This window comes from Penaeus monodon, chromosome 26 (assembly GCF_015228065.2).
Source record: "Penaeus monodon isolate SGIC_2016 chromosome 26, NSTDA_Pmon_1, whole genome shotgun sequence".
In the NCBI taxonomy this organism is placed as follows: domain Eukaryota; kingdom Metazoa; phylum Arthropoda; class Malacostraca; order Decapoda; family Penaeidae; genus Penaeus; species Penaeus monodon.
The window spans coordinates 18176378-18201377 of NC_051411.1; the positions used below are offsets into that span (position 1 = coordinate 18176378).

General features: G+C 40.0%; 2 protein-coding genes across 2 annotated transcripts in view; one reads left to right on the forward strand and one right to left on the reverse strand.

The window, feature by feature from the left end:
- LOC119589966 (protein lin-54 homolog) overlaps window positions 1-16026 on the forward strand; it is a gene marked incomplete at its 5' end in the record, with an annotated part of 27903 nt that extends 11877 nt beyond the window's left edge. The window contains 9 exon segments of the mRNA XM_037938655.1: window positions 6794-6895; window positions 7039-7167; window positions 7335-7523; window positions 8355-8540; window positions 8722-8888; window positions 9239-9476; window positions 9708-9907; window positions 14214-14392; window positions 14522-16026. Of these exon segments, the coding sequence (XP_037794583.1) occupies window positions 6794-6895; window positions 7039-7167; window positions 7335-7523; window positions 8355-8540; window positions 8722-8888; window positions 9239-9476; window positions 9708-9907; window positions 14214-14392; window positions 14522-14538 (1407 nt within the window).
- A 7484-nt stretch (window positions 16027-23510) lies between these two features.
- LOC119589967 overlaps window positions 23511-25000 on the reverse strand; it is a 5813-nt gene continuing 4323 nt past the window's right edge. Inside the window, exons 3-5 of the mRNA XM_037938656.1 lie at window positions 24995-25000; window positions 24450-24592; window positions 23511-23995 (exon numbers count right to left, since the gene is read on the reverse strand). The exon at window positions 24995-25000 is cut by the window's right edge and continues 50 nt beyond it. Of these exons, the coding sequence (XP_037794584.1) occupies window positions 23765-23995; window positions 24450-24592; window positions 24995-25000 (380 nt within the window). The 3' untranslated portion in view covers window positions 23511-23764. The remainder of the gene's footprint in view (window positions 23996-24449; window positions 24593-24994) is intronic.

Consider the following 25000-nt stretch of genomic DNA (forward strand, 5'->3'; position numbering starts at 1 on the left):
TATTGGCATGAGTGTCGCGCATTAGGGCGCGATGTAAGCCCACGCAGCAAGGCCCAGGCCACTATGAATACTACCCGTCAGGATAGGGTTAATACATGGGAAGAGGTAAGGGAGAGGATGATGGGGGACCAAGAAGCATTAATTCAAACCAAAACATTCCAAATGCACACAAGTCCAGTTACTGATATGTCTCATAAGTGTTTTGCAGGTTACCCAAATAACTTACAACAATCAAAAATCACTTTATATATAAACTATATTACTTTTGCTCCAAACAACTTACTTTGATGATGTTGGGAAGAGCATCTGGTAGGAGAGTGATGAGAGAAGGAAGGGAAGTTTGGACTTCACAGACATTCTGCTGGTTCACTCTTGCCTCTGCACATTCAGCTAATGCATTAGGCCCTTTCTTTCTACACCAGGGTTCACGTCAAACATTTTGAACCAACACATTTACAAATATTAGAACAGGGAATTTTGGCCTGAGAAAGGAAGAATGAAAAAACAGATTCAGATTTATTCAAAACTAGAAATAATCATCTTCATGCTTCTTCAATACATATACCTCTTGTATTAACCAGGGCATTCAGCTATAAAACATATATCTTCTGGAAGTATACATTTCACTCACTTATAATTTATAAGACAAATCTAGAATACATTAATCTTTAGACCACAAAGTGAGATGAGAAATCAAGTGCAACAACACTCACCTCGTAACATTCACAGTAATTCTTAAGGCATCCCGAAACGCTTGCAGTACACCCTTTGTTGTGTCTTCGTTCGTTATCACTGCCTCCTTTTCCAATTTTAGGTCTGAAAGCTTGAGGGTTCGATCAAGGCAAGCCTGATTGCTTTTTGTCTGTCTTCTTCATGTGCTAAGTTGTTGAAACAATTGCACAGTTGCAGTTATTGCAAAACTCACCATTTGCAAAACAATCACAGTAACTGTTGGAAATGGAAAATAAAAAATCTTAGATGGGAGAGATATCTTATTTCTACTATAATTCATTTGAACAAATATTATTAGTGCTTGTAAAAGGTTTTGATTTGCAACAAAATCAGTTTCATTTTGAGTTACATAATGAAATTATTTGCAAGAACTGCATGCAAGCCATTCATATTACTATTGCACTAAATTTTTGGCAGTCAATTTGTGTACATGTGTATGGACATTTTAAATGTCAGTAGTTCAACTCTTGTAAACTAATATTTGCAGGTGTTTGCCTTCACTTTTTGTATGTAAAATATGCATACCCCCAACCACCAAGGATTCAGTATTGAAAATGAACTTACAGTTTAAGACACTGGCTCTTTGTACAGTTACAGGGCTTCCTTGGTCTAATTCCATTTGCATCTATTACTGTTCGTGGAGGTTGTGGCTTTGGGGGTGGAATTATTGTACCTGGGGCTGGCTGGCTTGACATCTGGACTGTTGCACTATTTGTTGTATTTGACTGTAGCTGTTCAATAAAAATGTCAGTAGTTTACCAGTAGCTCATCAAAAATTGGATATATCAATTTTAAAACAGGGATGTGACTTTAATACAAATACTGTATTAATGTAGCAATTCCTTAATATGTTAACAATCTTTTGCTCATCATCCTCACTTTCAAGAAATCAATTTTCACTTTCACTCTTACCTGAGACATGTAATGGGCTGGAATCATGACCACAGAGCCAGGCTGAGTGTTGGAGAGGACTCCAGGGGGAAGAGCTGAGGCCGGCAAGGTAAGACTCGCTGTCTGAGGACGTATGGGAACACTTCCACCAACACTGGCAGTTGGCACTGAACCAGACACTGGGATTATCACTCGCTGTTTACTGGGCTGTTAAATAAATAGTTCCATGAAAAAAGTGTGTTGCAAATATTGTTTGTTCTTCTTAACATAAGAAAAATTAGACAAAAGAATTTTGACCATTCATAGCAAATGGTTGCTAAGAACTTTAAACCAAAATGGTGTCATGGAAATTCCTTGTACAAATTTTCTCTTCTTATACATAGCTTCATGTTGCCTGATAATTAGTACTATAATATAAATGCTCCTTTGTCAGAAACTATAAATTGTCTTTCTCCTTTTAAAATTCAATAAGCCCTCAGAATTCTGATTATAGCTTTTATAAGCAGGAAACAGAATGGCAATGAAGTTCACACTCAGAAAATGTGAACAGAATAATAGGAATGGTTAAGATATCACATCTTTTGTGATTATCTTAATCTTGTTCAGAAGTATGTTTTCACAAACAATTTTGGCCAAAAGGTTGATGCATAACTGGACCTCCTGATTAACCCATTACAGACAGGTCAAGTGTACAGGCATCATAACAAACTACTTGGTCTGTGGGGGACAGCTTTACATGCCAGAGCACATGAGCTGGAAGTTCCACTTAATGTAGCGGGACTCCTGCGCCTAGTGTCTGGCCGTGAAATCACCAGCGTTTATTTCGCCGAGAGATTTCTGTTACCAGCTAGCACCAGGTTAACCATAGCACTAAACTTCCATTTGTATATACCGCTTATCTATGCATTGCATTTCATTTATTATGCTACAGCAATTATTGGTGATTTTACCATTCAGAGGTCTTTCCTGTATAACTGATGAATTTCAATAAATAACTGAGAAATATTTTCCATCATACCTGCTGACTAGGTGCAATAGGCATTGCTTTTATCTTGATGGGCTGAGATGCGGCGGGGCAATGGGCTTGTTGGTGGGAGGTGTTGGTCGGATGAGAGTTGCTCCTCCTCCTCCTCCTCCTCCTCCTCCTCCTCCTCCTCCACTCACCCCTCCACCTACTCCAGGACTCACTAATCTCACATAGTTCATCTGATATATAGGTATTTCAATAATATATCTTAAAGGATTGAAAGGAAAACAAATGTTGAAAGATTTCAACATCCTTTTGACTTTTAGTGTACAAACCATCTTTCATGAAAGTTTAGCTTTGTATTTGAAGTCTGATTTTTGTATCAAAATCAATGAATGGCTCACCCTGTTTGAAAACATCTGTACATTCTGTGGCTGAGCTGTCAGTTGTTGCACCTGGCTAGCAGGAATTTTGATGACCTCTGTCCTCCAGAGGTCACAATCTGCCCTGCTCTGACAGTGCTTACTGATCCCTGTTTAATAACAAAATTAAACCTTAGATGACACTTTTCAATCACTTGTATCTTTATCACTGTGATTTATCCACTTTGCAAACACTCTTGCCTACAAATTTATCACCTTTCTGAGACTTGGTGAAATGCTTAGGTTAAAATACCTGGCCAGGCTGAGGAACATTACTCTTGATCACAATTTTCTGTGGACTGGACAAAATATTGCGGACTGCTCCCCCACTGCTAATTTGGTGTGTTATAATCTGCTAAGGAAATGAAGAAATAATTGAATTATGACCCAGATAAACAGTGAATAATAGAGAAGAACCAAGAAATCAAAGGCAATTAATAAATAAATAAGATCTCAATTAACCCAGTTTTTTTTTTATTATTATTAATTGTCTTTACACATAGATGGCTCTACAAGTGCTTACTCACTTAGGAGTCAATTATTAGTCTTTCCAGTTTCACATGTTACCTTTTCCTTACTTTTGGATTTTTTTTTTTTTTTTTTTCCTCTTTTAATTTTTATTGCTAATAGTATTCTTAATACCACTATAATTGCCATAATGTCAATAATAAAAATAGCAACATAAATATTAACCCAACACTGCTGGCTCATGTGTACCAGCATCATACCAAACACTTGGTCCGTGGGGTAAGCCTCTACACATGGCAACGCCCCAAAGCGGGTGGAGTGGGATGTTCAGTTTGATGTAGTGGACTCCCATGCGCAGTGTCTGGCCACTGCCAGAAATCACTAGTGTTTTATCACGCTCAGGGATTTCTGTTATCCAACAGTGAGGGGTTAAGAGTATTAGATAAAAAAAAAATAAAATAAAATAAAAAATAAGCAAAAGGAAATGTGAAATTTGACGAGATCATGTTAGCCTAACAATTGGTTCCTTGGTGGCCTTGTATTTCTGGAGCAAGCAAAATTCAGAAAGAAAATTACAACTGATAGTATAGATACCCTGAAGAAGTGGGTTAAGTAAAAATCTGTCAATAAAGAAGCAATATATAAAATTGATATAATAAACTACACTTTCAAGAGCATAAGTATATACAAAATAACACTTTGCTGAGCATTAATGTACACAAAATATAAAACAGCTATATAGTTCATTCTTTATGATATTCTCTGTTCCATAGAGTTGTACAAGTTGAAGAAATTTTAAAATATATTTAAATTTTAAAATATATTTAATATGTTATTTAACATTTTACATTTCAAATTCAGTTAGCACAAGATTCCAGAAACCCTCAACTAGAACCACAAAGGAGCAGCACTACTAGGAACAGCAGTAACTCAGAGAAACTCAAGAAACTAGGATAAGATTAAAGAAGCTGGTTCTCAACCTGGGCATTTGTGGTTTGCCTAAAACAAAGCTGTTCTTCACAAAACTTTGTGACATTGATTTTGACAAAATAAGTCTATTATGGGGCTAGCGTAGTAAAGTTGTAACTCATTTACTGATATCAGCTATGTAAATCCAAGAGGTATAAGACAGCCAGGAGCGTCAACTCTGAAATAAATGAGGGTTTCTTTATATCTATTTGATTTTCTTACATTACTTGAGGAGTCATCTGATAAAAAAAATTGCTGGCCACAAGGATATTAAAAATTGCTCATGGGGTGAATGGAGTGTAAGAGGTTGAGAACCAGTGGTTTTAGAAGTTGGCTGAATACTTTAGTAATTATGGTGAAAAAGTAATAACAGGGAGAGAAAAATATGCAGTATAGAAAAAAAGGACACATTTTTACAGACCAATCCATTTAGTTTTCTTCTCCATATATATATATATATATATATATAGTATTATATATAATATATATATATATATATAACATAGTATACATAATACATATATACATACATATACACATATACATACACATATTATATATATATATATATACATATACATATGTTATGATATATAATATATTTTTATAGTTATATATATGTATATTATATATGATGTATATATGTTATATATATGTATATTATATATATGTATATATGATATATATGTGTGTATATATGTTGTGTATATATTTGTATATATAGTATATGATATATATGTATATGTATATGTGTATATGTATATGTGTATATGTATATGTGTATATGTATATGTATATGTATATGTATATGTATATGGAGAAGAAAACTAAATGGATTGGTCTGTAAAAATGTGTCCTTTTTTTCTATACTGCATATTTTTCTCTCCCTGTTATTACTTTTTCACCATAATTACTAAAGTATTCAGCCAACTTCTAAAACCACTGGTTCTCAACCTCTTACACTCCATTCACCCCATGAGCAATTTTTAATATCCTTGTGGCCAGCAATTTTTTTTATCAGATGACTCCTCAAGTAATGTAAGAAAATCAAATAGATATAAAGAAACCCTCATTTATTTCAGAGTTGACGCTCCTGGCTGTCTTATACCTCTTGGATTTACATAGCTGATATCAGACGCTAGCCCCATAATTTACTACGCTAGCCCCATAATAGACTTATTTTGTCAAAATCAATGTCACAAAGTTTTGTGAAGAACAGCTTTGTTTTAGGCAAACCACAAATGCCCAGGTTGAGAACCAGCTTCTTTAATCTTATCCTAGTTTCTTGAGTTTCTCTGAGTTACTGCTGTTCCTAGTAGTGCTGCTCCTTTGTGGTTCTAGTTGAGGGTTTCTGGAATCTTGTGCTAACTGAATTTGAAATGTAAAATGTTAAATAACATATTAAATATATTTTAAAATTTAAATATATTTTAAAATTTCTTCAACTTGTACAACTCTATGGAACAGAGAATATCATAAAGAATGAACTATATAACTGTTTTATATTTTGTGTACATTTATGCTCAGCAAAGTGTTATTTTGTATATACTTATGCTCATGAAAGTGTAGTTTATTATATCAATTTTATATATTGCTTCTTTATTGACAGATTTTTACTTAACCCACTTCTTCAGGGTATCTATACTATCAGTTGTAATTCTCTTTTCTGAATTTTGCTTGCTCCAGAAATACAAGGCCACCAAGGAACCAATTGTTAGGCTAACATGATCTCGTCAAATTTCACCTTTCCTTTTGCTTATTTTTTATTTTATTTTATTTTTTTTTTATCTAATACTCTTAACCCCTCACTGTTGGATAACAGAAATCCCTGAGCGTGATAAAACACTAGTGATTTCTGGCAGTGGCCAGACACTGCGCATGGGAGTCCACTACATCAAACTGAACATCCCACTCCACCCGCTTTGGGGCGTTGCCATGTGTAGAGGCTTACCCCACGGACCAAGTGGTTTGGTATGATGCTGGTACACATGAGCCAGCAGTGTTGGGTTAATATTTATGTTGCTATTGTTATTATTGACATTATGGCAATTATAGTGGTATTAAGAATACTATTAGCAATAAAAAGTAAAAGAGGAAAAAAAAAAAAAAAAATCCAAAAGTAAGGAAAAAGGTAAACAAGTGAAACTGGAAAGACTAATAATTGACTCCTAAGTGAGTAAGCACTTGTAGAGCCATCTATGTGTAAAGACAGTTAATAATAATAAAAAAAAAACTGGGTTAATTGAGATCTTATTTATTTATTAATTGCCTTTGATTTCTTGGTTCTTCTCTATTATTCACTGTTTATCTGGGTCATAATTCAATTATTTCTTCATTTCCTTAGCAGATTATAACACACCAAATTAGCAGTGGGGGAGCAGTCCGCAATATTTTGTCCAGTCCACAGAAAATTGTGATCAAGAGTAATGTTCCTCAGCCTGGCCAGGTATTTTAACCTAAGCATTTCACCAAGTCTCAGAAAGGTGGATAAATTTGTAGGCAAGAGTGTTTGCAAAGTGGATAAATCACAGTGATAAAGATACAAGTGATTGAAAAGTGTCATCTAAGGTTTAATTTTGTTATTAACAGGGATCAGTAAGCACTGTCAGAGCAGGGCAGATTGTGACCTCTGGAGGACAGCAGGTCATCAAAATTCCTGCTAGCCAGGTGCAACAACTGACAGCTCAGCCACAGAATGTACAGATGTTTTCAAACAGGGTGAGCCATTCATTGATTTTGATACAAAAATCAGACTTCAAATACAAAGCTAAACTTTCATGAAAGATGGTTTGTACACTAAAAGTCAAAAGGATGTTGAAATCTTTCAACATTTGTTTTCCTTTCAATCCTTTAAGATATATTAATTGAAATACCTATATATACAGATGAACTATGTGAGATTAGTGAGTCCTGGAGTAGGTGGAGGGGGTAGTGGAGGAGGAGGAGGAGGAGGAGGAGGAGGAGGAGGAGGAGCAACTCTCATCCGACCAACACCTCCCACCAACAAGCCCATTGCCCCAGCCGCATCTCAGCCCATCAAGATAAAAGCAATGCCTATTGCACCTAGTCAGCAGGTATGATGGAAAATATTTCTCAGTTATTTATTGAAATTCATCAGTTATACAGGAAAGACCTCTGAATGGTAAAATCACCAATAATTGCTGTAGCATAATAAATGAAATGCAATGCATAGATAAGCGGTATATACAAATGGAAGTTTAGTGCTATGGTTAACCTGGTGCTAGCTGGTAACAGAAATCTCTCGGCGAAATAAACGCTGGTGATTTCACGGCCAGACACTAGGCGCAGGAGTCCCGCTACATTAAGTGGAACTTCCAGCTTCATGTGCTCTGCCATGTAAAGCTGTCCCCCACATACCAAGTAGTTTGTTATGATGCCTGTACACTTGACCTGTCTGTAATGGGTTAATCAGGAGGTCCAGTTATGCATCAACCTTTTGGCCATCTGATATAGGCAAAAAATTGTTTGTGAAAACATACTTCTGAACAAGATTAAGATAATCACAAAAGATGTGATATCTTAACCATTCCTATTATTCTGTTCACATTTTCTGAGTGTGAACTTCATTGCCATTCTTGTTCCTGCTTATAAAAGCTATAATCAGAATTCTGAGGGCTTATTGAATTTTAAAAGGAGAAAGACAATTTATAGTTTCTGACAAAGGATGCATTTATATTATAGTACTAATTTATCAGGCAACATGAAGCTATGTATAAGAAAGAGAAAATTTGTACAAGGAATTTCCATGACACCATTTTGGTTTAAAGTTCTTAGCAACCATTTTGCTATGAATGGTCAAAATTCTTTTGTCTAATTTTTCTTATGTTAAGAAGGACAAACAATATTTGCAACACACTTTTTTCATGGAACTATTTATTTAACAGCCCAGTAAACAGCGAGTGATAATCCCAGTGTCTGGTTCAGTGCCAACTGCCAGTGTTGGTGGAAGTGTTCCCATACGTCCTCAGACAGCGAGTCTTACCTTGCCGGCCTCAGCTCTTCCCCCTGGAGTCCTCTCCAACACTCAGCCTGGCTCTGTGGTCATGATTCCAGCCCATTACATGTCTCAGGTAAGAGTGAAAGTGAAAATTGATTTCTTGAAAGTGAGGATGATGAGCAAAAGATTGTTAACATATTAAGGAATTGCTACATTAATACAGTATTTGTATTAAAGTCACATCCCTGTTTTAAAATTGATATATCCAATTTTTGATGAGCTACTGGTAAACTACTGACATTTTTATTGAACAGCTACAGTCAAATACAACAAATAGTGCAACAGTCCAGATGTCAAGCCAGCCAGCCCCAGGTACAATAATTCCACCCCCAAAGCCACAACCTCCACGAACAGTAATAGATGCAAATGGAATTAGACCAAGGAAGCCCTGTAACTGTACAAAGAGCCAGTGTCTTAAACTGTAAGTTCATTTTCAATACTGAATCCTTGGTGGTTGGGGGTATGCATATTTTACATACAAAAAAGTGAAGGCAAACACCTGCAAATATTAGTTTACAAGAGTTGAACTACTGACATTTAAAATGTCCATACACATGTACACAAATTGACTGCCAAAAATTTAGTGCAATAGTAATATGAATGGCTTGCATGCAGTTCTTGCAAAATAATTTCATTATGTAACTCAAAATGAAACTGATTTTGTTGCAAATCAAAACCTTTTACAAGCATTAATAATATTTGTTCAAATGAATTATAGTAGAAATAAGATATCTCTCCCATCTAAGATTTTTTATTTTCCATTTCCAACAGTTACTGTGATTGTTTTGCAAATGGTGAGTTTTGCAATAACTGCAACTGTGCAAATTGTTTCAACAACTTAGCACATGAAGAAGACAGACAAAAAGCAATCAAGGCTTGCCTTGATCGAAACCCTCAAGCTTTCAGACCTAAAATTGGAAAAGGAGGCAGTGATAACGAACGAAGACACAACAAAGGGTGTAACTGCAAGCGTTCGGGATGCCTTAAGAATTACTGTGAATGTTACGAGGTGAGTGTTGTTGCACTTGATTTCTCATCTCACTTTGTGGTCTAAAGATTAATGTATTCTAGATTTGTCTTATAAATTATAAGTGAGTGAAATGTATACTTCCAGAAGATATATGTTTTATAGCTGAATGCCCTGGTTAATACAAGAGGTATATGTATTGAAGAAGCATGAAGATGATTATTTCTAGTATTTGAATAAATCTGAATCTGTTTTTCATTCTTCCTTTCTCAGGCCAAAATTCCCTGTTCTAATATTTGTAAATGTGTTGGTTGCAAAAATGTTGACGTGAACCCTGGTGTAGAAAGAAAGGGCCTAATGCAGTTAGCTGAATGTGCAGAGGCAAGAGTGAACCAGCAGAATGCTGTGAAGTCCAAACTTCCTTCCTTCTCTCATCACTCTCCTACCAAGATGCTCTTCCCAACATCATCAAAGTAAGTTGTTTGGAGCAAAAGTAATATAGTTTATATATAAAGTGATTTTTGATTGTTGTAAGTTATTTGGGTAACCTGCAAAACACTTATGAGACATATCAGTAACTGGACTTGTGTGCATTTGGAATGTTTTGGTTTGAATTAATGCTTCTTGGGTCCCCCATCATCCTCTCCCTTACCTCTTCCCCATGTATTAACCCTATCCTGACGGGTAGTATTCATAGTGGCCTGGGCCTTGCTGCCGTGGGCTTACATCGTCGCCCTAGCATGCGCGAGCACTCATGCCAAATACCAGCATCCCTTGCCATTTCTTCGTAATACTACAAGCATATTTTGTATTTTCAGTTTTCATTATTTTCTGAAGTCTCTACTTGCCATACTTCCTGATAAATCGAGACTGAAGGATATTTTTATTGTTATGTAGACTCCATAGTTGATCATTATTCGGTCTATAGTCTGAATAAAATAAGCAGTGTGTTGCATCATGGAGTTGAAATCGTAGGTTTGTTGTGCGTTTTTTTCTTTTCGCATAGTAAAAATGAGAAAGTGTTAAAAACGACTTAATCACACTTTCAGTGGCAGAAAAATAATCTAAAAAAACATGGCATGTCCATACATACACCATGGCATGTACGTACATGCCCCCGGCAGATAGTCCAGCCATGCCATGGCATGTGCGTACATGCCACCCGTCGGTAAAGGGTTAATACCAGGCTTGGATTCAAGTACAGTGATCCGTATGTATGTACAAGTAATGAAGAAAAGTTTGATTACAAATACTGAAGATATGCACATTACTAACAGTAATACCTCCAGGCTGGCTATGATACCAAAAGTGCATGCTATTTTTTGAAATATGCATATTTAAAATTCAGTCCAGAATGTATAATGGATAAGCATATGATAGTAATGATTTTCATCATCATCATCAAAAGGGTAATGCCAACGGGGGCGCATGGCCGCATCCACTCTTTGCTTCCAACCACGAGGGTCCCTCTTGGCGAGTCTCCAGGCAGGCCCTCAGCCAATCTCTAATTCCTCACGACAGGTCTCGTCGAGCTGCCCAAGCCTTGACCTCCAGGGTCATCCCACGTGCCTCCTTCACCCAGGAGTCAACCTGATGGGTGACCATATAGCCTGAGTTGGCGATCCTGGGTTATGCAAGTAACAGGTCCCATGCCAGTCTCACGGTGCAGCTGATAGTTGGACACATCGTCCTGCCAAGACAAGACTCCAAGGCACTAGATAGCATCTAGGTTTCGCTTCCATAGAGCAAAACTGGTAGTATGAGTTCATGGCTCCTGTTGCCAGACCAATCCATCTACTGACTTCTTGGTCTGACAGCTCAGAGATATGGACTATGCTACCAAGGTATGCAAAGCTCTCTGTGACTTCAACGTTCTCATCACAAGCATGGATCAACTGAACGGGTTCCCCTAACAGGCCCCCAAAGTCCTGAATCTTGGTCTTGGTCCAGGAAACCTCTAGGCCCAAGAGCTTCACCTCATTGCTAACTGCATTAAGAGCCACCAACAGTGACTCCAGGGTCTCAGATAGGGTAGCAACATCATCGGCAAAGTCAAGGTCTGTTGCTCCACACTGACTTTGGCTAGTAGCTCTGCCCATTATCCAGTCAATGCAGGTGTTGAAAAGTGTTAGTGCAAGGACAGAACCTTGCCTCACCCCTGAATTAACAGGGAAGAAGTTTGACAGACCCCAACACACTTTACAGCACTTTCACTACTAGTATATAGGCTTGCTATTAGGCCAATAATCTGTGTTGGAATTTCCGAGTCTCAGAATTTCTTATAGTGATTCTTGATGCACCAAGTCAAATGCCTTCTTGAGGTCAATGTAGGCTGCAAACAACCCACAACCAAACTCACGACGGTGTTCCACAGTTACTCAAAGCACAAACATGGTTTATTATGAAATTGTCAGGAGTGAATCCAGACTGCTCCAGTCTCTGATGCCTTAGTAGGTGGTTGTGGATCTGTTTCAGAAGAATTTGGGTAAAACTTTGCCTGGTATGCTGGGTAGTGTAATGCAACAGTAGTTGCTACAGTCCCAACGATCCCCTTTCCCCTTCCAGAGAGGGATGACCACACCCCTCAACAGGTCAGGGGGAATGGTACCAGACTGCCAGGTGGCAGTCAAGATTGTATGCAATTTCTGAGCCATAGGTTCACCTCCAGCCTTTAGAAGTTCAACAGGGATATTGCATATGCCTGCAGCTTTCCCACTCTTTAGCTTGGAAATCGCCATCCTAACCTCTGTTAGGGTAGGAGGTTCCTCGCTGATGGGTGTGTATTTTGATACCACTTGCATCCAGGCTAACTGTTGGAGGGTCTACCTGGTACAACTGCTCAAAATACTCAGCCCAGCATTCAAAGTAATAATTTTATTGAGATTTAATTAATCTTTTTGAGGAATAAGTGAGAGAATGAGAGAGTGAGTGAGTGAGAGAATGAGAGATAGAGTGAGTGAGTGAGAGAATGAGAGATAGAGTGAGTGAGTGAGAGAATGAGAGCTGAGTGAGTGAGTGAGAGAATGAGAGAGAGTGAGTGAGTGAGAGAATGAGAGAGAGTGAGTGAGTGAGAGATGAGAGATGAGTGAGTGAGTGAGAGAATGAGAGAGAGTGAGTGAGAGAATAAGTGAGTATGAGAGAGAGAGAGAGAGAGAGAGAGAGTAAGAGAGAGAGAGAGAGAGAGTGAGTGAGTATGAGAGAGAGAGAGAGAGTGAGTAGTGAGGAGGTTAGGAGTGAAGTAGTGAGTGAGAGTGAGAGAGTGAAGTGAGTTAGTATGAGAGTGAGAGAGTGAGTGTTAGTATGAGAGTGAGAGAGTGAGTGAGTTAGTATGAGAGTGAGAGAGTGAGTGAGTTAGTATGAGAGTGAGTGAGTTAGTATGAGAGTGAGTGAGTTAGTATGAGAGTGAGAGAGTGAGTGAGTGAGTATGGAGAGTGAGAGGGAGTGAGTGAGTATAGTGAGAGTGAGAGAGAGTGAGTGAGATAGTGAGTATGAGAGAGTGAGTGATAGTGAGTATGAGATAGTGAGTATGAGAGAGTGAGTGAGAGAGCGAGAGTGGAGAGGGAGTGAGTAGGGAGTGGAGAGCGAGAGTGTGAGAGGAGAGTGTAGAGAGGAGTAGTGTGAGAGCGAGGAGGTGAGGGATAGTGGTAGAGGAGAGGTGAGTGTGAGAGCGAGAGGTGAGTTGAGAGCGAGAGTGTGAGTGTGAGGCGAGAGTGTGAGGCGAGATGTGAGTGTGAGAGCGAGAGTGGTGAGTGTGAGAGCGAGAGGTGAGTGGAGAGCGAGGGTGAGTGGAGAGACGGAGGGAGTGTGAGAGCGAGAGTGTGAGTGTGAGAGCGAGAGGGAGTGTGAGAGCGAGAGTGTGAGTGTGAGAGCGAGAGGGTGAGTGTGAGAGCGAGAGGGTGAGTGTGAGAGCGAGAGGGTGAGTGTGAGAGCGAGAGGGTGAGTGTGAGAGCGAGAGGGTGAGTGTGAGAGCGAGAGGGTGAGTGTGAGAGCGAGAGGGTGTGAGAGCGAGAGGGTGAGTGTGAGAGCGAGAGGGTGAGTGTGAGAGCGAGAGGGTGAGTGTGAGAGCGAGAGGGTGAGTGTGAGAGCGAGAGGGTGAGTGTGAGAGCGAGAGGTGAGTGTGAGAGCGAGAGGGTGAGTGTGAGGAGAGGGTGAGTGTGAGAGCGAGAGGGTGAGTGTGAGAGCGAGAGGGTGAGTGTGAGAGCGAGAGGGTGAGAGCGAGTGAGAGCGAGAGCGAGAGTGTGAGAGCGAGAGCGAGAGTGTGAGAGCGAGAGTGCGACGAGAGCGAGAGTGTGAGAGCGGGTGCGAGAGCGAGAGCGAGAGTGCGAGAGCGAGTGTGAGAGCGAGAGCGAGAGTGAGAGTGAGAGTGAGAGAGTCAGTATGAGAGAGCGAGATTGAGAGAGTGTATAACGGGTTCAGAACCCTATTACAGTGGTTTAGCAGGGGATGAGTGTATGACGACTGACCTTATTGATGAGAGCAACACTAGGGAACAAGCTGAGGGCAAAGGCTAGCTGACCTTATCATGTCAGGCGCTGGGCACGAAATGAATAAGCTAGGTCATCCTCGGCACAAGTAGGGAGCGTCCCAGCTGCAGGAAGTGTCGGAAGCAGCTGGAGGAAGTATGGGGGGTGCGGTGAGGTCACCAGTTCCATCTGTTAATGGCCCTCCATACATGGGTTAAATTAAGCCTTTTCTGGCTTTTTCTTTTTCTTTTTTCTCTGTAATTTTATCTTCTCTAGAATGGATTAATTATTTATTTGTTAATAATTTATCTTCCAGGTCTGGCTACTGTCGCATGAATCAGGAAGTTGTTGAAGCCACATGCCAGTGTCTGCTGGCACAGGCTGACAAGGCAGAGAGTGCATCAGTGTCCACAGCACAGTTAGAGCAAACTGTGATCTCCGAGTTTTCCAGATGCTTAATGCAAATTATTGGCAGCTATACTTCACGGTCTAGAGGTGGTTATTCTTTTAGAGTGAGATTTGTTATTCAGTAGTGATAAACATTGCTCTGTGTGTGTGTGTGTGCGTGCGTGCGTGCGTGTGCATAATATGCCATCAATACTGACTTAATTTTCTTTTTTTCAGGTCTGGGAGACACGTAGCATGATAGCAGATAAATGGTTGTAGTATAATATGAGGTATCAAGTCATGTAAATAGATTTATATTAAAGAATGTTATATTTTCTAGATTCTGCATCTGGCAGGGGAACTGCTTTACATATACATGAGTCTGTTGGTGTGTTGCTCTCATTCAGAGTTTTAATATGGGAAAGAAAAAAATCAAATACTCATGTTGAAAGGCTTATCAATGCTTGTTTATCCTCATCTCTCTCGTTGTTAGTTACGTAACCTGTTCACACGTTTTTATTACATTTGTTATGACCAACTTCCTTACTCTCTCTGCTTGTTTTTTTCTTTCTTCTTCTTCTTCTTCTTTTTCATCTTTTCTTTTTCTTTTCTTTTCTTTTCTTTTCTTTTCTTTTCTTTTCTTTCTTTTCTTTTCTTTTCTTTTCTTTTCTTTTTTTTCTTTTCTTTTCTTTTCTTTTCTTTTCTTTCTTTTTTCTTTCTTTTCTCTTCTTTTTTTCCCCATTCCCCTTTTGATGCGACTCTTTGGCTATTTATGTTTTCCACATCTTGAATGTTTTCTTTTGGTATCCTCAAAGTGCATTTGTTTCGTTACCTATTTCCTTTTTTTCTTTCTTACTTTCTTTCTCTTTGTGTTTATTTTTATTGTGTTCACTGCATATGTGCAGCATATAGTGGAATACAGCCTTTTGTCCAGTGTGAGAGTGATCCTTATAGAGTTTCAACCACAGAATGTCATCATATTAATCATTTCCATATCATTGTTGTTGCCATTTTCATGAGCATCATTAATCTGTACTCACTAATTCAAGTAGTTATATTTATTACTGTTATTATTATTATTAATGATAATATTTTTATTAACATTATTATTGTCATTTTATTACTAATATCTCAGTATAATTATTATTATTAGATGTTATTTATTATTATTATTTTTTTTTATTATTATTATTATTATTATTATTATTATTATTATTATTATTATTATTATCTATTATTGTTATTTTTAATGATACTATTACTATTTTCATTATAATAAAAACATTACATGATTAGTTCCTTAATATCTTTTCCATTTTTTATTATCATAAAAGACTATCAACTATCATTACAATTTTGATTATTCCATGGTGTTAGTCATCAGTGTGTTAATTTTTTAAAAATTTTTAAATTACTTTGATAATCTGTTTTTTTCTCTATTTATGTGATGCTCTGATTATCTTCTCCCTAATCATTATATTGAATTTCATTACCATTATCTTTAAATACATTCATTTCATCTGTTAGTGTAAACTATCCACCTCTGATATAACATTTGGTATTATTTTTATCAACATAATTGTTTTCTATGAATCCTGGCCAAGATTTAGGCACGAGTATGCAATTTTAGATTATTTTATTATTTATTTATGGAACAGTGAGAATTAGAGTTATTAGTTTAAAGTTTGGCCAGTTTCATTTTCGATTCTTTGTGCCAGACTAAATTAAACTTCAGAAAATTATGTTTGTTTTCCTCTCCTCAGAAAAAATTATGCATTTATAATGTACATGCAGGTTTGTGTATGCGAGCATGCGTGCATACATAAACATGCACCTATTGCTGTGGGAATAGGTGGCTCTGATATTGTCTCCCCGATTAGTGTCTGAACACAGTGTCGAGCTATCCTCGGGCCAAGCTGCCAAACAGAAACATCTGACAAGATGCAAGGATCTGGTGATAATGGAATGACCCTTCCAGGAGGAGAGTTAGTTAGCCTCTGCCATCTTGGCCTGAGAATGATTCAGGAAAAAAAAATTGGCATTACTTCATGCCTCTCATTTATCAAACAAGCAGTAGTGCTGTTACATTTTAGCATATATTACACAGTATAATCATAAGCTTCTCTCATGAACCTCACTCTTGCATCAAAGGCAGTTCTCTTCTCTTGGCTTCGGAGATGAGAATGAGCCCTAATGTTGGGGACCTCCTCTATCTTGGACCTCAGCCTTGGCTCAACTAATTTTGCTCAGTCTTTTCTTCTCTCTCTTTCCTTTTCCTTATCTTCTTCACTCCCTTCTTACGGTGTGAGAACCTCGTTGAAAGTATGAAAGGCTGACTTTGTACCAGTCTGTAGGAATGGTATTCCCCCATTTAGTTGTCTAGCCCATACTGTACTGGACTGTTTCTCTCCCATACATATTCTAGACTTACATGGCCAGGAATGAAGATTTTACACCCATATTAGGGGCACTGAGGCTTCTCCCTATGTCAACTAGCCCAGAGATTTAAAAGCTCTTCTTTGACCATGACACTGCTACTATTAGTCCAGTCCAAATCATCTACCCAGGTCATTACTCAACCTCCCAACATCCACTAGTACATCTCTCCCACCCCTACATCTTTCTTCATGTACTATCCCCTCCCTTACTGTCCACCTCTCCACAATAAAACCTCTCTCAACACTATTCGCTCTTGTACATGTCCCCGCTCTCTACTACTCCCACTTATTTGCTGGATGCTCAGCCATGTTAGAATCCTGGCAGTGAACAGGCAGATACTCTAACATGCTCTGTCACTACGTCCACACCACTCTAACCCCGTTTCTCACGTATTCCAGCAATAGATTATTAAACCCACTTTATACCCGAATCTTTCTGGTCAAGTCTTCGGAGCAATAAGTTGCATGCTGTAAAACTCCGCCTCAACCTGGTTAGCTCAATTTCATTAGAACAGATGCTGGGAGATGGCTCTTGCCCACTTGTGTATTGGCACACCTGCCTTACAAACTCCTGTTACATATCATTCTCTGATCCGCCCCTATTTTTCTCATGTAATGTTCCTCTTTCGGTTCCAAATATTCTATTGTCCTGCCCACGTTTTACTGCAGCCTCTACCTTTGCTTTCCCTCACCTATCCTACCTTCACCAACCTTCCAACCAGGCAAACATCCTGACGCAATCCCACATTTTCCGCTTTGACAACCTGTTCTCCTTTCTCGGACATATACATACCCTTCACTTGATCTAATTTGCCCTTGCTTAATCCTACCTCTCCGTTATCAGTCTTTACCCTTTGCAGTACTACCCTATGACTGTTGATACATATCAACTAATCATTAACTCAGCCCCCTCTCTAACCTCTTAACACCTCCCTCTAGTGCTATGTGACCAAAATAAATGTCTACCACATTTATTTTGCTTTTAACCATCAACCATTATCCCCACTTTTACAAACATTTGAATTCTGCTTAACCCAGCCAAATTGGATCGATTTTTCATGATCCCCTCTACAGCCCCTTATTCTGACAACACTCTTCTTCGAGCAATGCCTCCAAAAACAAATTGGCAAAATTGCAATTCACAGCCGCCAAGTTCGTTCCCGCCTTGTCACAGTTACATCCGAAACCCACGCTAAAGCGTTATCAACCCTGGCTGACTGCACTGGCAAACCCAATCATGCCCAGCCTCATACCTCCCTCAATACTTATCTTCCTATCCCAGACAATCTGTCCTCTCTATAACAAGGATAGGCCAGATTATGGAGGAGACTTAAGAAGCCTGCTTCGTGGAAAATGGCGTAGTATCAGTACAATCTCCCAATCCTTTGCTCGTTATTGTCGTGGGGAGGGGGTGGGGGTTAGGAGACGGAGACTGCGGCCTAATGTGGGGAATCGCCCCTACCTTGGACGTCAGACTTCGCCTCAACTAATTTTGCATGGTCTTTTCTTCGCATCTCATTTTCCTTCTCTTTTCGTCCTCTTGTTCTGTCCACTTATCCTACTCGTTAAACACATTTTTGCCATTTTTACCACAATACTTTATCATAATGCTCCCTACTCCCTTAACTCTTTCCCCTTCTAACAACCTTTACTTTATACTATATCCCATCAGCTCCCCCTCTCTACCTTTTTCACTGCCATACTAGTAATGTTCAATCTGTAACTTTAATCTATAACTCATTCCTAACTCGTTATGATACTATATTTACCATAATGCCATATGAACTATGATGTCATGAAGTACTTCCTTATCTGGAGGCTTTGCGCCCAAGCTTCACGCTATTGCTATATTTTGAATACGCCGCTAGTAACTTTAGATGTTTACGCGGCAGATTTTTTTCAACAAATAAAATGATATCAGTACAATGCTACACTATTTCCCCAAGAGACCACCTTAAGTCCACCAATATTGACAAGATTACTTTCCATAGACATGATCTCCCCTGTCAAATACTGCCGCTCCAGAGCCCAATGCCCTTTGTATGCCCAACCTGGTCATAATCGATCAAACTGCTCTGCACAGTCACACACATTTGTGGTGGCTCCCATAATGTAGTTTATAAGGGCTGCCCTCCCAACAGGTTTGAGTCTGAGGCAGCAATTCTCAGATTCTATTTTGGCATCGCTGTACGTGGGGCCACACAGGAAGAACACGGACGAGGTTTTTCTCTTACTCTCTACTCCAGAACTTCCTTTCACTCCACCCTTTCTCCCTCCCTCCCAAGATGTCTCCCTCCACCCCGTCTCTTCTCCCATCTTCTCCCCATCATATGAAAACTTTTCTTTCTCAAGACCCAAGATAACATACCTACACTCCATCCATCCTCCAATCTCTCTGCTCCTATTCCTCTTCACTCAAAGTAACTGCCGACATCCATCCTCCTCCTGTTCCGCCTACACCCCTTCCTCCCACTCCCTCTCAGTACATCCCATTCTCCTTGCTCCAGGTACCTTCTTCCTTCCCCATTATCCCTTCCGCATCCCCCTAGATACACATGTGACTCTGTCACAACAACCCCCTTCCCTGGATTCGCTACCTCCTGACATTTTCCTGCAACTGTGATTTAATCGCCCGTAAACCCCTTCCTCTTTTTGCTAAACCCTATTTTAATCATTAATCATTGCCTCTATACTAACGCTTTTTTAAGCTTTATCCTATTCTTATATGGGGTCACCATAATCAGGTTCTCGCAGATGCCCTTCCCGACGCCAACCGTCTCTATTAACCCGGCTTGGGACCGGCTAGGTAGGCAATCGAGGTGAAGTTCCTTGCCCAAGGGAACAACGCGCTGGCCGGTGACTCGAACCCTCGAACTCAGATTGCCGTCGTGACAGTCTTAAGTCCGATGCTCTAACCACTCGGCCACCGCGGCCTCACCATTGCCCCTATACTATCTAGCCTCCCCAAATCTAATTGACTCTCCCTTGATCACGGCTCCAACCACTGATCATGCCCGATCTAACTGCCGTGCACAAGCGCGTACATGTGTCAATTGTGACGGCTCCCATAATGTATTTTATAAGATCTGCCCTGCCTACATGTTTGGGTCTGAGGTAGCAGTTCTGAGATACAAAACCTTCCCACCTCTATTTCCCCGTCAGTTCTTTTACTTTTCTAATTCAGGACCTAGATACTCCAATCTCCACCACATTCCCGGTGTCGTTCCACCTTATTCCTCAGATATCTATTTCCTCTTCCCCAGATCTCTCCACCCAACTCCCCTCCAGAAGCCCTTGAGGACATCCGAAACTTCCTAGATATGACCCAGGGGAACACTCCTTCTCATCCGCCCTCCATGTCTCTACTCCCATTCCTTCTACATTCAAAGTGACTGCCGACACCCATCCTCATCATTATATTCCCCCTACACTCCTTCCCAACACCCCTAATCCTCTCCCCATGCACTATCCCCACTTCCGTCCCCATTATCCCTTCCGCTCCCTCCTGGATACACACTTGACTCCATTTCATCACAAAAAGGTCACTCCCTGGATCCTTCCTCTCATGATGAACCTCCTGATACTTCACCTTCTTCCCTTGATCCTTTACTTCATTCCCCGGGTTCTTCTCCTACCTTTCCTTATAACTCATTAACTGTTTCATTATGGCTCTTCTACATTCGAGGTTTTCGTTCTCATAGACCTGACCTTCGTCACCACCTATCTTCATATAACCCATCCACTATTTGTCTCCATGAGAACTTCCTTACACATCCTCCTGTAACGATTCCCGATTACCGTTTTGTATCATCTCCTCACTCTCTCCATGTCTCCTATATATTTGGCCATAAAAAACACAGTATGTTAAGTATGTTTATACCTTCCTTTGAAACCACTGACCCTTACACAATTATGCGTATCTTTCTCCGCCTCTGGATCGCAATAATTTCAGTTTACTTTTCCCCTTCCCTTCCCATTAAACTTATAGCCTTTGAAAGCTTGTTTTCTCAACTCCAACCACCTCTCCTTATAGTTGGTGATTTCAACTGCCACCAGTACGGTGGCAGTTGAAATCACCATTCCACCATTAACTCCTGAGGCTGTTCCCTGAAAATTACATCACATCTGCCTTTACACACCATAGCTCTGTATTAACCGTTTTCTTTGACCTAGAAAAGTCATATAATACCACATTTTTCAACAATTATCTTCTCACGGTATACGAGGGAAAATTGGTGTATTCATAAAATCTTTCCTTTCTAATTGTATTTTCTGCGTTAAATTTGCCTCTTCAACTTCCTCATCTTTTCCTCAATTCGAATGTGTCCCACATGCAATGTTCTCAGCACCACATTATTGTTTCTGGCCGTAAACGGCTTAGTTTCGGTACTATCACCATGTATCCAATCCTCCCTGTATGTAGATGACTTTTACCAACTATGCCTTGGGCCCTCCACTGCCAACTTATTCAGTCGACAATATCTTTAATCTCTTACTGGGCCGCTGACCATGGCATTCGCTTTTCCTTCTCCGTTCTTTTTTCCAGACCACGTATAAGCCCCCAATTTCCACTCTCTTTACTCCACTCCATTCTGCTCTTTGGTGTTACTTTTGAGTCCACACCTACTGTCCCTCTCTCAACACCATGCCTTTCTCTCTCTCTCCAGTGTTGTGCACGTATTCATTAATTTTCTCTCTCTAAACTAATTGTCATTCGATCCCTTCTTATTACCTTTACCTCCTCTCCATGCTTACCTACTCCTTTCTCTGCGGACAGAGAAAGGGACAGAAATCTGCCCATAAATATCCACCATGACTTGTACCTTCTCCTGTATCTCCCTTGTTTTCCTGATACACCAAAATCAGATATCCACCCTTCTGTCCTTCTCACTAATTTTTCTGAAGCATACCTTAACTCACTCCTCCAGCACTCACATTTATACAGATGGCAACAAATCCCTCTTTCCTTCCTCTTCGCATTAGAACCCATCCTTCCCTCCCTTCCTCATACTTCACAATGTTCACCAACCAAAAACTCATTATCTCTCATACAATCTCTACAGCCAGTCAACCCCCTTACCCGCGAGATTCAGAACTAACTGTTTCATCTACCCATGCGACACAAAATTGTTTTTACTGCATACCCAGCCACATTGGGATCCCCAGCAATGGACAGGCAGATCCACTAGCACAGTCCGCTGCCGTGTCCAAATCCCATCAACCGAGATTTTCATATAAAGCAGCCAATGAATATTACCTTCACTTCAAAACTTTCCTCTTTCCTCTTTAAACTAAATTCCATAAAACCTTCCATCTCCCCTTGCTCAATCCCATTCCATCAGAACAAATGCTGGGAAACTGCTTTTTTCCCAACTACGTATTGGCCACACTCACCTCACACATTCCTCTCTCATCCCACAATCTGATCCACCTCTGTGTTCATCATACAATGTTCCTCTTTCAGTTCCACACACTCTGCTAATATGTACCCACTTTACAGAAGCCTGTACCTCTGCTTTTCTTTACTTATTCTCACTTTTCCGATCCCCCAACTCGGAATCCCATACCTTTTCCTTTGACATGTTCTCCTCCATCAGACGCATAAATATCCTCCGTTTGATGTAAGTGCCCTTCACCCTTAACCCCTTCCCCTTTTATAAACCCTTACCTATTCTTTATACCCCGTCTGCTCTTCTCTCTACCCTTTTTCACTACCATGCTATCATATAATGCTGCTCAGCCTCTGACTTCTTACACACTGTACCCTTGTCATCAACTTCCTACCATTTTTGTTGCAATATTTTATAAAAGTGCTGCCTCATTTTCAACACGTATCTCTTAGTTCTTTTTTGTCGGCCATTTTGTTCTTGTTGTCACATCTAGCAATTAAATGTAATTATTTCTGTAAATAAGTAGATTTTAACAAATCAAGCGAATGGAAATCATACCTCTCAGCAATGTGGGTGGACATTGGCAAGAAAAGTAAAGAAATAATTTTCGTTCTCCCTCAGTTTGAGTTTCGGAAGGCGATTTGCGCAAGTTGAACAAATGGGAGTGTCTGCTCGTCAAGAACAGACCCGAACGGACTGCTGATTTCTGCTTACTGCGCTTCATCTTATCTTCACCTTTTTATTGAATAATGATAGGGTCACTCATTGCTGCCAGGAATGTGCATCTCTTTTCCAGGGAGTGTCCAGGTGGTAGCCCCAAGGGATTTGTGCCACCCTTTGAATCTGGTCGTTAGTCTTCGTCTTCGTTTGCAAAAACGCAAAAATTGACGAAAAAAGTACAAGTATGATATGGCATTTTAAGTAATTCAGCTCGCTCTTCCGACTGTCAGCATGGAGGAGGCGCCACCTGACTGGCCAGGGTGTCTCAGATGAGGCACATACTTCTGCGGTGGAGCAGCATTGTTTTACATTACTGGTTTCCATTTCTTGCACCTCCTCTGCTTTCTAACTAGTGTTCGAACTCAGTTGATATTCTAGGATATTTCCATATACAATATTGTAGTTTCCTTTATATGAATATATTTCTTTTAGATAATGTGATATGTATGATTTCCGGCACCTCACTCGGCGGAAAGCTCATACGGAAACGCAAAAAAGGAAGGAAAAAGTGCTAGTGTTGTAGGGACTTGATTAGTGTTTGAGCTGAATGACGTTGTTTGGAATGTGGCATAACGGGGTTTATCTAAACGCGCGCGAACGCTCTAGAGGGTGATTATTTGAACATTTGGGAAATTCCAGTGATGAATACTGAATTAAAGCAGGATTAAAAAAAAAATATTATCATATCGCAATTGGATTTCGTTTAGGTATAAAATAACTTGTGGCCCTTAAACAATTACAAAAAATATAAGATAAAATATAAAGATTTCGTTTTCTACACATTATCCTTCACAACAGATTCCATCCTCAACATTATGGGTTTCATTCTAAACAGATGTTTAAGTAATTGTATATTATTCTGCCTGTTAAATACATGATGAAGACAAGCAGCCTGCCTCATGCGCTGTCTACAGAGCTGGCGGGCGATGCCCCTAAGCCACCTGGACGCCCTGGCCGGCGGCAGCGGAAGGTCCTGCGTGGGAGGCGCCGGCGCCTTCTCTGTAGAAGAGCTCGCCCGAGTCGTTGATGTAGTAGTTCTTCCCTCCGAGTGCGGTGGCCCTCGCGAGGTTGCTCCTGAAGCGGAATTCGTCGGAGGCGTCGACGTAGCCGGAATTCAGCATATGGCTAAGGGTTTTGACGCGTGCGGAGCGCGTGCGGCCGCTCTGAGGGAAGCAGAGGCGGGTCAGCCGAGAGGCACGGTGTGTGCCCACAGGTTTCAAGGCTCCTTGAGCCTTTCTCCTGGCATTATTTCCAACTATGACATGGCATAAAAATGTGAGTGACTGATTTAGAGCAAGATTGCAAGCGTAATACTGGAGATACTTACCTGAGCTAGTTGTGCCCAAATACAAGTAACTGAGTGAACAGGAAAACAGTTGACAGGCCTAGTTGGCATTATGCAGCCGAAAAAGTACTAGAAACTACGTATTTTGTAATAATAGAACCGAATATCTTCAGGCTAAGGGTGGCTAAAATAACTACATCAAGTTTAGTATGTCATTACGCTTTTTAAGATTCAGCCGATAGTGAGAGCAAAAGGAACATGAAGTAATAGATTTATTGGCTGTAGCTGGGAGGATGAAGTAGCATATATTAAGATTAGAATCACCAACTCACCAAATCACCAAGTTCTCCGGCATGAAACATGACTTCCTCGGAGCTATCAAGACCTATGGCGTAAGGGAAGTTCTGCACTTGGTTATCTGTCGCAGACTTTACACTTACCGGCCCACCAGCAGCTCCCACGTTGATCAGGTCACCTGTGGAAGAACGGGTAAAAAATGGAAGATCCAGCTCTTTGCAAACCGAAAAGAATCTGACGGTTTTAGAATTACTCTGAAACCATCCAACCATCCAGATTGCCAAGAGGGCCTATACATATACAATATTTCCCTGGTCTTTCAGAAATTACATAATCAGCATACCTGGTGCAAATGGCAGTTTTAAATGAACGGTGTTACTCAGAGTTCGAGGCATGGCGACACAGTGGCCAAGGAATTAAAAAGCTAAATTTGAATGGTATTAGATATTTACAAAGATTTAAGTGTACAGTAAAAGTGAAAACGAACTGTCACTTAGATTGTTTAAATTGTAAAGTCATGGTATTTGCGAAACGAAACTGAGCCAGTAAATACAAACTCAGAAACACAAAGTGTCCTCACCGACAT